General features: G+C 34.4%; 1 protein-coding gene across 1 annotated transcript in view; it reads left to right on the top strand.

The window, feature by feature from the left end:
* The window catches only part of ITGB3BP (integrin subunit beta 3 binding protein), a 90,279-nt gene that overhangs the window by 53,788 nt on the left and 23,261 nt on the right, over positions 1-13,230 (top strand). The window contains exon 4 of the mRNA XM_049879468.1: positions 5,775-5,850. Coding sequence (XP_049735425.1) covers positions 5,775-5,850 — 76 coding nt within the window. The remainder of the gene's footprint in view (positions 1-5,774; positions 5,851-13,230) is intronic.

The following is a 13,230-nucleotide window of genomic DNA, read 5'->3' as shown; positions in this document are numbered from 1 at the left end:
ATTTGAACTTTATGAACAGAAGCTTACTCTTAAATTTAAATTCATTTGTGGTTATAAAAAGGAAGAGAAATCTGGTTCTGTTTCTTCCCTCTACTTAGACTCTAAATGGGCCAGAAATAGCTAACTTAACACAGAGTGATTGGCTCCAGCTCTTCACTTTCTACTTTTAAGAGAACTGAGACTTATATATTATACTGATGCCCTTCCCTACTCCCTAACAAATTTCTCCAAACTCTTATGCTTCTGAGAGAAGAGGAAGAATGGTAAATCTTTTCCACTCCTTCTTCCAAGAACACATCAGAGTTATTATTAAACAATGAGAGTAGAAGGTTAAACAACAAATTTGGCATAATTAAATACAGTACTTATACACTGGACAGTACCTGTGAGGAAACCACCCAGACTGTAGCAATGTAGCACAGAGAGTTAAAGAGAGAGAGAATGTATAAAACAGTAAAGAGAAATAATGGATAGAATAAGAAGGTCAAACTATGTCAGGTAGAAGTTCTACAAGAAGGAAATAGAATGAGACAGAGGCAATTATCGAAGATACAAGGACTATAAGCTTTCCATGATTAAATAGAGACATGTATTTCCAGATTAAAGTAGCATGCTTATTCTGAGCAGAATGAATTAAAACAAATCTACACCTAGTTATATCATGGTAAAACTGCAAAACATCAAAGACTAAGAGAAAAATTCTTAAGCAATCAGAGATAAGACCTATTATCTACAAGGAATGACAGACTGATAGTAGACTTTTCATCAGTATCAATAGACTCAAGAAGGAAGTGAAGTAATAAATCCCAACTAAGAATGACAGCTGACTTTTCATTCGGGAAGTGAGGATGAAAGAAAAATGCTTTCTGATAAAGTCTGGGAGTTTACCATTCATAGGCCCTCACCGAAAGGACTACTAAAGAAGGCACTTCTGTTAGAAGGTAATTAAACTTCAGATAAAGGAGTGGAATGAAAAGAGCAATGGTGAAAAACTAAATTAGCAAACATGTTAGTAAATCTAATTACAAACTAACTGTAAAGCAAAAGACAATTTGACAGAGTTAAAAACAAAAAATGGACTATCCTAACATGGAAGTTAGATGAGGGGGGCGGATAGGTGTGAAAGTGTTATAGTCCTTGTATTTTTCAGGCAGAAGATAGGATATCTATAAATCGATTTTTTTTATTGTGTGTTTTTATTCCCTTGCCTATAAAATGGGGAAAATAATAATATCTACCTCAGAGTTGTTGTGATAATTAAATGAATTAATACACAAAAAGCACCCAGAACAATGTCCAACATGTAGTAAGTGTTCAATATATATTAATTCATTCATCTATTAATAAATAAGCAGCATAGCATCATAATTAAGAGCACAGTCTTTGTAGCCAGGCTGTGCTCTGGCTGGGTTTCAATCCTGACTCTGCCACTACTAGCTTTAGGGCCTTGGACAAGTTACTTAACCATTCTGTGCCTCTGTTTTCTCATCTGCAAAATGGGAAAATGAATGACTACTTCATAGAGTTGTACATATTGATTAGTTAATATATATAACACGTTTAAAACAGTGCCTGGCCCTAATAAATACTATGTAAATGTTAGCCATTATCATACTTATTGATTGTGCTTCCAAACATTATGATCTGTTGAAAGCTATCTTCCCTAGTTAGGGAAGAGGGTCCCTGGAGCCTTACCAGAAAGTTCAAATTCTGAATGTTTTGTGAAACTATACTTAAAGGAAGTCGAGTATATAACTGTTTGTTAACTTACATACAACCTAGCAAGACAAAGGCCATATAGACCCCTCAGTCCTCTAATATATAATAACTCTATTTACTTTTTTATAGTGGAGTAGAATAAAATGAAAGAAAGTAATTATTAAGTGGCTAGAAGATTCTTTCAGTGATATATTAAACTATTCAACAGTCTTTGATAACTGATCCAAGTGTTACTCTTAAAAAAAAAAAGTCTTAGATGTCTTAGAGACATTAAAACTCCTCTTATCTAACAACTGAAAAGTGTATAAAAGTGTAGGTTTCTCTGTGATAAGATTGAGATTAATGTTCACATTTTGCAGGGTGAGATATTTGATGAGTACTCTTAGAATAATAAAATGTTTAGAAAAGCCTCGAATGCCTGGTGAAAATTCACATAAAGCATCATGAGCTGTTTGTAACCTGATATTGCTAACTGCTAGTGCCGAAATGCAAAAATGACTAACAAATTAAAGGAACAAAATAACTTTATTATTTAATTTTGGAGCTTTATTGAAAGTAGATAGCATTGTCAAGATTCAGGAGATTATTATTAACCTTTAGACAGAGATTCTCAGATATACAGGCATACTGTGTGACTTTAGTTTTCATTTGTGGTTTTCTACAAAACAGATGCATTTCAACTTGATTTTTTTTTAGAGACAGCTTTTAATAGAATTTTTTCCCCAGAGTTCTCTAAAATCAATAAATAAAATATTGCTCTTTTTCTTCTCTGTCCTTTATTAAATAAACTTTTAGCCATATTAATTTATTTGTTTGGAACTTAAGGATGCAGAAAAATAATGAAAAGTTAACAAACAAGAGCAATTATGAGTGCTTTAACAAAATTTTTAAATCTTGAGTTTTTCTTTCTGGCATTAAATTGTATTTTGAGGTGACAGTTTTAATTGTGATACAATTTTTTTGAGGAAGAAAGATATAATGTAAAGTGTAGCAATGAGGGAAATCATTATTAATTTCTGAACCAATTTACTCAGTGAAATTTTAACTATCAGAGAATAGAAAATGTGCTTTCAAATAAGATTTTCCTCTAGTAATAGACAAGCCTGTTGCTGTCAAGTATATTCCAATATAGCGACCCTAGAGGACAGAGTAACCGCAGCATAGGATTTCCAAGGAGCAGCTGGTGGATTTGAATTGCCGACCTTCTGGTTAGCAGATGAACGCTTAACCACTGCGCCACCAGGGCTCCATCCTCTAGTTATAGGAGCAAGTAAAAGTAAAGGAATAAAAATTAAATGAAGGGAAAAAAGTAAACTGGCATTGGAAAGTCTGTTCCAGACAATGATATATTTCTTAGTATGTTTCATAAGTTACATTTTTTTTTAATTAAATTGCCTTAATGTTGCCTGTGTATTTAGTTTCATCTGAAAGTATTGGACCCCCTGCATTATCATCTAGAGCTATATTCTCCAGTAAACCAAAAACCAAACCCAGTGCCGTCAAGTCGATTCCAACTCATAGCAACCCTATAGGACAGAGTAGAACTGCCCCATGGAGTTTCCAAGGAGCGCCTGGTAGATTCGAACTGCCGACCCTTGGGTTAGCAGCCGTAGCACTTAACCACTACGCCACCAGAATATTCCATATTCTCCAATACATGTGGCCATTAAGCATTTGAAATGTGACTAGTCCAAATTGAGATATACTGTAAGTATAAAATACACCGTATTTCAAAGACTTAGTATGAAAAAAAGAATGTAATTTATCTCATTATATTGTGTATTAGTTATCAAGTGCTGCTATAACAGAAGTACCACAGTGGATGGCTTTAACAAACAGAAATTTATTTTCTCACAGTTTAGGAGGCTAGAAGTTTGAATTCAGAGCACCAACTCTAGGGGAAGGCTTTTTCTTTCTCGGCTCTGTAGCAAGGTCATTGTGTCTTCAGCTTCTGCTTCCCAGATGCTTGGAATTCTCCATGTGTCTTGGCATCTGTTTTACCCCATCTCTCCTTCTGCTCAATTGTTTAATCTCTTTTTATATCTCAAAAGAGTTTGATGCTAATCCTGCCTCATTCACATAACAAAGACAACCCATTCCTGAATGCGATTATAACCATAGGCATAAAGTTTAAGATTTGTAACACACATTTTTGGGGGATACAATTCAATCAATGACATACTGATTACATGTTTAAATTAAATGATAGTGTTTTTATATTGGGCTAAATAATATATTATTAAAATTTAGTTTACCTGTTTGTTTTTTCCTTTTTAATCTTGCTACTAGAAAATTTAAAACTATATAAGTGGCTCACATATTTCTATTGGAAAATAGAGTGCTGAGCTAGCATTTCATGATTTTTCCCCAAAGCTCTCTAAAATCAATAAATCCATTTGTATCAAAAAAAATTTTAGAAAAACAATGAGAACATTAAGTGAATAATATTTCTTGTGTCAGTTGTTAAACAGGTAGAACTATATAAAAATTTTTACTGTAGGAGAGTGTTACCATAAGTACTTTTTAAAAAATGGTTTCTCCCTGCTGGTTTTCATTAGTAGTAAAGAGTTTAGATTATTTACTTATTTGCTTGTTTATTCTTCAAGAGCCAGTATAGGTAAGCCACTGAGAGTCTCTATCTGTACTAATACGTGTCTTCAAATACTTGTGTCTTAGTTATCTTGTGTTGCTATAACAGAAATACTACAAGTGGGAGGCTTTTACAAACAGAAACGTATTTTCTCACAGTCTAGGAGCGGAATCGACTTGACGGCACTGGTTTCTTTTTTTTTAGGAGACTAGAAGTCCGAATTCAGGGCAACTCTAGGGGAAGGTTTTTTCTCTCTGTCAGGTCTGGGAGAAGGTCCTTGTTCTTTCAGCTTCTGTTTCATGATTTCTTGGAGATCTGCATGTGGCTTGGCATCAACCCCCAAATGTGCTTCCTTACTTAATCTGCTCTTTTTATATCTCAAAAGGGATTGACTCAAGACATATCCTACACTAATACTATGTCATTAACATAACAAAGAAGCCCATTCCAAATGGGATTATAATCACAGGTATAGAGGTTAGGATTTACAGCACATATTTTGCGGGGGACACAATTCAGTCTGTAACAACCTGCTTACTAAATGTCGAACATGTTTAAAGTATAGAACAACCAACTAAGTAGTCATAAAAGCTCATAAACAATTATCTATTTGAGCACTAGTAGGTGAAAGCGTAATATGCTACTGGAGCTGTAAAATCAAACTTACATTTCACCAGCAGACATTTGAGAGGGGTTATGATTAAGTTACAACATCATGTCTTCACTTGTGCCTCTGTGGACCTGTGAAACTTATGAAAGTTTATATAAACCATGGCCTGAAATAACTCTACAGCATTTTAAATGGAATCTAACAATTTATTTCTCATATTACTACCTTAAATACTTTAATGAATTATGTATTTTGGTAGACACTAAACATCTCTCCAAGGATCTACTAAAGAAATAGGCATTTAAAGAGTCAGATTCTTTTTCTCCTAAAATCAGCTTTATTTTACTGTGATATCATTAGAAACTCACCATTTTCTAGGTATTAGTATCAGCAATCCATTGTTGCTGCTTTGAGAAAAAAAATAGGATAAAATAATGAAAAGTAAAAGCTTTCATATGATAATCTTTCCTTAAAATATTTTTATCTAAAAAAAATTTTTTTATCTAGTTAATGCATTTTAAACTAATTATATTATCAAATTGGTTTCTCTAATTTTCTCTTTAATATGCCAAATTCCAATGGTAATTCTAACCAAAAAATTGTTTTTTCTGTGTTATGTCATTTTACGTAAAAATTAGGAAAATGGGTATTAGAAAAAAAACAGCTATTGAAAAGTTTGTCAGAATAGGGAAAAAGTTTTTCCCGTTTGAAATTTCAGGACACTTTTTCTTTTCCTACCTTCCTTTCATTTGGTCACTCTTACTTTCTATTTAAAATTTGGCAATCTAAATTCTGTTTAAAATTTGGGAATTTCTTCTTAACTTTGTGTTCTTCTCTTTATTATACAATGTATAGGAAAGAGGGAAAAATTGAATAACCTCAATTCCAGAATGACTAAAAGAAAGGAATCTACAACAAACAACAGTGATGAGTAAGTTTATTCATTTTGAAATAATACACATGTGTGTCTTGCAAGAAAAGGTTCATGGTTGTGAAATATGACAACTTGGAGAAATCATTTCTCTATAGATATAATAAATAATATACACCTGAGTTGTAGTCCTTCTTAAAGAAGTAAAATACCTTATTTTGTAATGTGTTTTGTAGCGCTTATATAATGGTAATATGTTGTTGCTAGTTGCCATGAAGTCAGCTCTGACACGCGGAGACCCCATGTATAACAGAACGAGATGGTGCCCCAGTCTAGCGCTATCTTCATGACTGTTGGTGTTTGAGTCCCTTGTTGTGGCCATTGTGTCAGTCCATTTCATTGAGGGTTTTTCTTGCCTTTGCTGACCCTCCACTTTACCAAACATGATATTCTTCTCCAGCAATCAGTCCCTCCTAACAACACAGCCAATGTAAGCAAGTCAAAGTCTCCGACGGTGTTCTGTGATCATCTTAAGGTGAAGCTGAGGAAAATACCCTTTTCAGATTTACATGGATAGAGAAGTGCGTTTTATGGGGACTTAATGGCTAACAAATAGCTGGTTCAAGGCAGAGCTGGGAGCACAGAGAAGCTAGTCGAGTAAGGATGCTGGGGGAACTTGAAAGGCTTACCTGTCCAGCAACAAAGCATTTTCATATTGGCCTGCCAATGGTGCCTTTGAGTGAAGCATTATCTGCAGAAAGCTACTACACATGCATTCTGGAAAGAACGTTAGTGTCTACCAGAAGGTAGATAGGAATTGAATTAAGTATTGCGTAATTATCCAGAAGGATTGAATTAAGCAGAAAAGAAGGTTGAATATTCCTAGTAGTTCATATGTTCAGCGTATTTACCATTCTAGCTGTATTTTCTGTGTACACGTACTATGCCATCAGGAAGTTTCTACCCACTAGGAGCTTATGGTCTTATGTTGTCATATACCTTCCCCAACTTAGAGATGGGTTATGTTTCAAAAGTTTTTTAAATCATTTGTGCAGAACTCCCAATGCATTTTTCCCTATGTAGTGTTAATTGTGAGTATAACCCCAGGTCAAGGTACAAGTCTATTGATTTCATAATGTAGCTGTAGTATTAGTGTTGCTAGTTGCCATGAAGTAGTATTAAATCAGTTGCCATGTAATAGTATTAAATCAGTAATGAGTAGTCTGGGTTAAAAGATACAGAAACTGAATGCCATTTAGAGTATAATCAGGATGTAGGGAAGAGTTTCTCAAAGAGATCTCATTTGATATCCCTTCAGCAATTGTTGTACCCTGTCTTAGTTATCTAGTGCTGCTACAACAGAAATACCACAAGTGGATGGCTTTAACAAAGAGAAATTTATTCTCTCATAGTCTAGGAGGCTAGAAATCTGAATTCAGGGTGCCAGCTCCAGGGGAAGGCTTTCTCTCTCTGTCAGCTCTGGGAGAAGGTCCTTGTCATCAATCTTCCCCTGGTCTAGGAGCTTTTCATTGGAGGGACCCTGGGTCCAAAGGACAGGCTCCTCTCCTGGTTCTTCATTCTTGGCAATAGAAAGTTCCTCCATCTCTCTGCTCTCTTCTCTTTTATATCTCAAAAGAGATTGACTTAAGATACAACATAATCTTGTAGATTGAGTTCTGCCTCATTAACATAACTGCCTCTAATCCTGTCTCCTTAACATCACAGCGGTAGGATTTACAACACAGGAAAATCACATCAGATGACTGAATGGTGGACAGTCACACAATATTGGGAATCATGGCCTAGCCAATTTGGCACACATTTTGGGGGGATACCATTCAGTCTATAACAAGGAGGTTATGGTCTAGAATGGAAGGCAGACACATAAATAAATGATTTGAATACATTGTGGTGTTATGATTAACAGCGTGACTTATACATGTATCTAATAGCTAGCTTCTATGACAAAACTGTAAGGTTACTGTGGTATAGAAAGTAGGATGCCTTTAAAATACGTTCTTAGCAGACCAGAAGAACAAATGGAGTCTGCTGTTTTATGTAGAAAAACTGAATGTTAATTATCAAAGTAAAGTAAAAATGAGTATAAAACAAGTTTCTAAATAAATTTCTATGTTTGTAAAGGCTAGTGAATAATTAATCACAATATTTCAATGTAAGTATATTGTCTAACAATAAAAATAAATTATTTTAAGAATCTCAGCAAAATGTTTTCTCTTGAAATAATCAGTATATCATTTTATTTACTTTTTAAATTTATTTCTATTGTAAAGTTCATTTAAAAGTTGAATCTCATACCCTTTTCTTATTTTGATAAAAAATTTTAAATGAGGTAAAAATACAAATTAAATAGAAACATGCCTCAAATTCTTTTTACAAGTAATTTTTATTTATTTAAACAAAAATTTTGAGAGCCTTAAAAACACAAATTTATGAAGTAGATGGACAAGTCCACAGAGAAAACATTTTAAAACTGCAAACAAGATTTCTCACTGGTAAAATATCTTCAGATGTCTTCCCTAAACAGATAACAACTTGGAATATTTATTAAAACTTATGATTTTGAAATATTCTGAATTTACAGAAAATTTGCTAGAATATTACGAAGAACTCCTGGGCCCTTCCCCGAGATTCATGAATTGTTAACATTTTGTCACATGTGCTTCTCTCATTCTCTGTGTCACACATGTATACCCACACACATACACATTTCTTTCTGAATATTTGAGAAGTTACAGATGACATCCCCCCTTACCACTAACACTTTAGTGTGCATTTCCTAAGAACAAGAATATTCTGTAATATAGCCACAATTCAAGTATCAAAACCAGGAAATTTAACATTGATATAGTTACTATTATCTAATATGCAGTCTCTATTCAAATTTTCCTAATAGTGTCCTTTATTGAAGTTTTTTACCCTTGATCCAGGATACAGTCCCAGATCACACATTGCATGATAGGTTTTAAGTTTCCTTTAATCTGGAACAGTTCTTTAATCTTTCATTGTCTTCCATGACAATGATATTTTTTAAAGAATACAGGCTGTTTTTTGTTGTTGTTGTTGTTGTTGTTGTTGTAGAATGTTCCTCAACTTAGGTTTGTCTGATATTTCTTCAAGATGACATTCAGATAAATCATTTTTTCAGTGTATTACATCAGGAGGCATTTTGTCGTATTCTTGATGATACTTTAATCATTTGATTAAGGTGGTGCCTACCAGGTATATCCATTGTAAAGTTAATAGTTTTCCCTTTGTAATTAATACTTTGTTGGGAAGTAGTTTGAGACTATTTTATCCAATAGCTTTAGCATACATTGGTGATTCTTGCCTGGGTCATTTATTACTCTCATAGTTACACAGTGGTGATTTTCTAACCCTACCTTTCCTTCTATGTTTGTTAAGTTGGCCTTCTGCTTGTTGGCCTTTTTTTTGATTTGTGAGCTCATACTGATACAGGGTTTTTCCTTGCCTTCCCCCTTTGCATTTTTTATCTCTTCTCAAGCAGTAGATCTCTGGTTCCTAACACCAGTGTATTTACACATTTGCTTAAGGAATAAGCAACATACACAAAATAGTTTCAGAATTACTGCACTCTGTACACTGTAAAAAAAAAAAACATTCTGAGAGTTCAAGATTTGTTTGCAGTCTTTTTGTCTTTCGATTGAAGGTATGTAGACAAATTACTGTGTTCAAAAATTGCTGGTTCCCCCACCCCCTTCTGCGTGGTTATATTATTTTGAAATTTCATTCTCTGGTTTCTGCTTGTATTTTATTTTAATTTTTTCCTTTATCGTTATTGATTTTTCTTTTTTTTTACTATGTCAAACATTAACATGGTTCTAAAATCTTTACCTCAAAAGTATATACTGAGAAGTGTTGCTCCCTCCACCATTCCTTCTACCTGTTCTCTGTAGGTAACCAAATTTATTCGTTTCTGGTTTACCTTTCCTAAGTTTATTTTTATAAGAATGAGCAGTTTCATTTATATTATCTTATTTCTATTTATTTGAGAAGTTGCAGATGACATCCCCCTTTACCATTAACTACTTTAGTGTGTATTTCCTACAATATGCACTCTTTTAGTGTGTGTGTCATACAGTGTGTACTCACTTGCACTTTGTTTTTTTGGCTTATGAATATGTCCTGAAATCACTCCCTGTTAATCCACTTGGAGAATATTATAAGAATTCTCCCAGCAGGAAAACACAGCTCCATGTTCTAGGTTTAATTCCACCCCCCCCCCCAGAAAACAGCAGTTAATGACATGTCAATAAAGCTCATTTATAAACAGACACGTACATATTAATACTTTATATGAACTTCCATATCCTTTATGTTGTGAAAGGCAAATATATAATTCACTGCTGTTGGCCTTCCTTGCTCTTGGTAATTTGCTACTGCTTCTGGCACTGCTATGAAAATGTAATAATAGTGACTGTCTTCTATAATGTTTATTTTCTTTCAACTTTTTATTTTGAGATAATTGTATATTCACATGCTGTTATAAGAAGTAATACAGAGAGATCACATGTATCACTTTTTCCCAGTTTCCTCTCATGGTAACATCTAGCAAAATTGTAGTCTAATATCACAGCCAGGAGATTGGCATTGACACAGTCTACTGATATTACTCAGGCTTCCTCAGTTTTCTGTGTACTCATTTGCGTGTGTGTGTGTGTGTGTGCGCGCGTGCATGTGTGTGTGTTCTGTGCAATTTTACCACACGTGTAAGTTCACATATCCACCAGCATGGTCAAAATACAAAACGGTTCCATCTCTACAAGTGTCTCTACTGTTATATAAGGCTTATTTTTAATCACTCGTTTTATTCTTTTACAGTCAGAAGAGTAACTTTTTTAGATGTGAAACTTTGATTTCAGTACTAATCCAAATAAAAATCATAGTTATGCTAGAACTGGGTTGGTTGGTTGGTTTTTCTTTCTTATTTTTTAATGTATATGTTATGGATTGAATTGTGTCCCTCCAAAAAGTGTGTGTCAACTTGGCTAGTCCATGATTCCCGGTATTGTGTGACTGTCCACCATTTTGTCATCTGATGTGATTTTCCTATGTGTTGTAAAGCCTACCTCTGTGATGTTAATGAGGTGGGATTAGTGGCAGTTATGTTAATGAGGCAGCACTCAGTCTACAAAATTAGGTTGTATCTTAAGTTAAGCTCTTTTGAGATATAAAAGAGAGAAGCGAGCAGAGAGTTAGAGGGGACCTCTTACCACCAAGTAAGCAGTGCCAGGAGCAGAATGCGTCCTTTGGACCCAGGGTCCCTGTGCTGAGAAGCTCCTAGACCGGGGGAAGATTGATGACAAGGACCTTCCCCCCAGACTCCACAGAGAAAGCCTTCCCCTGGAGGTCACGCCCTGAATTTGGACTTCTGGATTATAAGAGAATAAACTTTTCTTTGTTAAAGCCATTTACTTGTATTATTTCTGTTACAGCAGCACTAGATAACTAAGACACTATACCGTTTATAATTGTGACAACCACTGGTCAGAATTCTCAGGTTGCATGCTTCCATTACAGTTTTGTGAGTCCAAATTTCTCTTTATCATATTTTAAGTATTCAATCATACAACAAGAATATTGACTTATGGATCACTTTCTGCCTAAAATGAGGGTCTCTAAAGTTGAGTTAGTTGAAAATTTTTATCAGATACTTAGGATGAAGGTATAGTTATATCCTGTAGGTGAGCAAAAGCTAAGAGGGAAACCAAAGAGAATCAATATTTAAAAGAGACTGATTTTCAGCTGTTTAAAATTTTTGACAGTGTCAATTTTTTCATTTTGTTCAGTTTCTTTTTTTAACTTGGCCACTTTTTCTTTGGAGAAAATTTCTTTAATTGCCTTTGATGTACATAAAAATTACCTGGAAATGCATATTTCTAGGCCCTATCCAGAGACATTCTGATTACTAGACATTGGATGCAGTCCAGGAATTTGCATTTTTAACAGTCTCACCAAGGAATTCTGATGCCAGTGGTAAGTGAATTACACTTTGAGAAATATTATGTAATGTTTAAGAGCACAAGTCAAACACACCTGGGTTTAAGTTGTGACTGTGCCCCTTGTTATATAGCCCTGGAAAATTATATTATTTATTGTGCTTTAGGTTTCGTGATCTATAAAATGAAGATAATATTTACCACAGAGAGTTGTTTTGGAGACTAAAGATACAGTTTGTAATAAATGCAGTGCCTTGAACTTAGAAAGCACTCAAAAAAAAGCTAGTAATATATTTTATTGTTAACATCATCCAAAATACTCAGCTTAGATAAACAGAGGTTCAGTGACCTATTTACCTTTTTGTGTATGAGTTGAACTATAGTGAAAATAAAGAAAAACCTGAGGATTTTATCCCTGTTATATACATGTAACCCTCAGGTTTATTGAGATTTTATAAAAACACAGTCTCTTAGAGGTAACTTTCAGGTAACCGTTTTTAGGAAAGGAATTAAGAGCTAATCTGTGGCCTTTGAGTATATGGTGTTAGGATAGTGAAGCAGAAATCTGAGTTTAAGAATTTCATTTTAGTATGGAGGAAGTGGAGATTGGGTTAGATCATTATTTTGAGCAATGGTTTGTGAAACACATAAAAGGTTAAACATCAGGGGCCCAGAAAATTCATACATTTGCAATATTGACCCTCAGTATTGCTGTAACATTTATTTTCTGTGGCGTTGGCAGCTTAGGCCGGGAGCGAAGAAAACAAATGTATAGAGAACATGTGGCAGAAGGTTAAGGGGCTGGGGTAATTAACTTTTTCAGCAATGTAACCAACTTGAACCATGGAGGAAGTGAAAGGGAGAACTAAAAGATGGGTATATTTCATATACATCCAGGGATATATGGTCACGGGACCAAGTCTTTTTGGTTTATTCATTGATCCATCGAATATTTGGGGGGCACCTCCCATACTAGAGGCACCATGCTAGACAACTTGGATTATAAGAGTAAACAATAGACATCATCTTTGTCTCCATGGAATTTGTAATTTACTGCGGTAGACAAATGATAAATAATTGGAAGTTACAAAAAGGAAGGAAGTCAGGATCTTTAGAGGCCATGATCATGGTTTTTAGGGGGTTTCATCTCTTCTTCCACTTATACCCATAATGTCTACATAGTCAGTACAGTAGGCACCATTGGTTGCATGACAAGGAATCTCTAAGAAATCACTGGGTTCTGGCTACCATTACTGAATGTTTTGATCAAAAATTCTATAGAAGAATGCTGATCAAAAGGAGGAAAAATATGGAACATAATTTCAAATTCTCATGGAATCCACACTTCCTGGAACCATTAAGGCTGGATGATCTGAGGTAATCTTTAAACCTTAAACCAAAACAAAGCCCCTGAAATGATCTTTAAACCAAAGAATTAAAAAAAAAAAAAATTAGTAAAGAG

The sequence above is a fragment of the Elephas maximus genome, chromosome 3 (genome assembly GCF_024166365.1).
Source record: "Elephas maximus indicus isolate mEleMax1 chromosome 3, mEleMax1 primary haplotype, whole genome shotgun sequence".
Classification (NCBI taxonomy): domain Eukaryota; kingdom Metazoa; phylum Chordata; class Mammalia; order Proboscidea; family Elephantidae; genus Elephas; species Elephas maximus.
The sequence above is the reverse complement of the archived record's forward strand: the minus strand, read 5'-3'. Positions and strand labels throughout refer to the sequence as shown.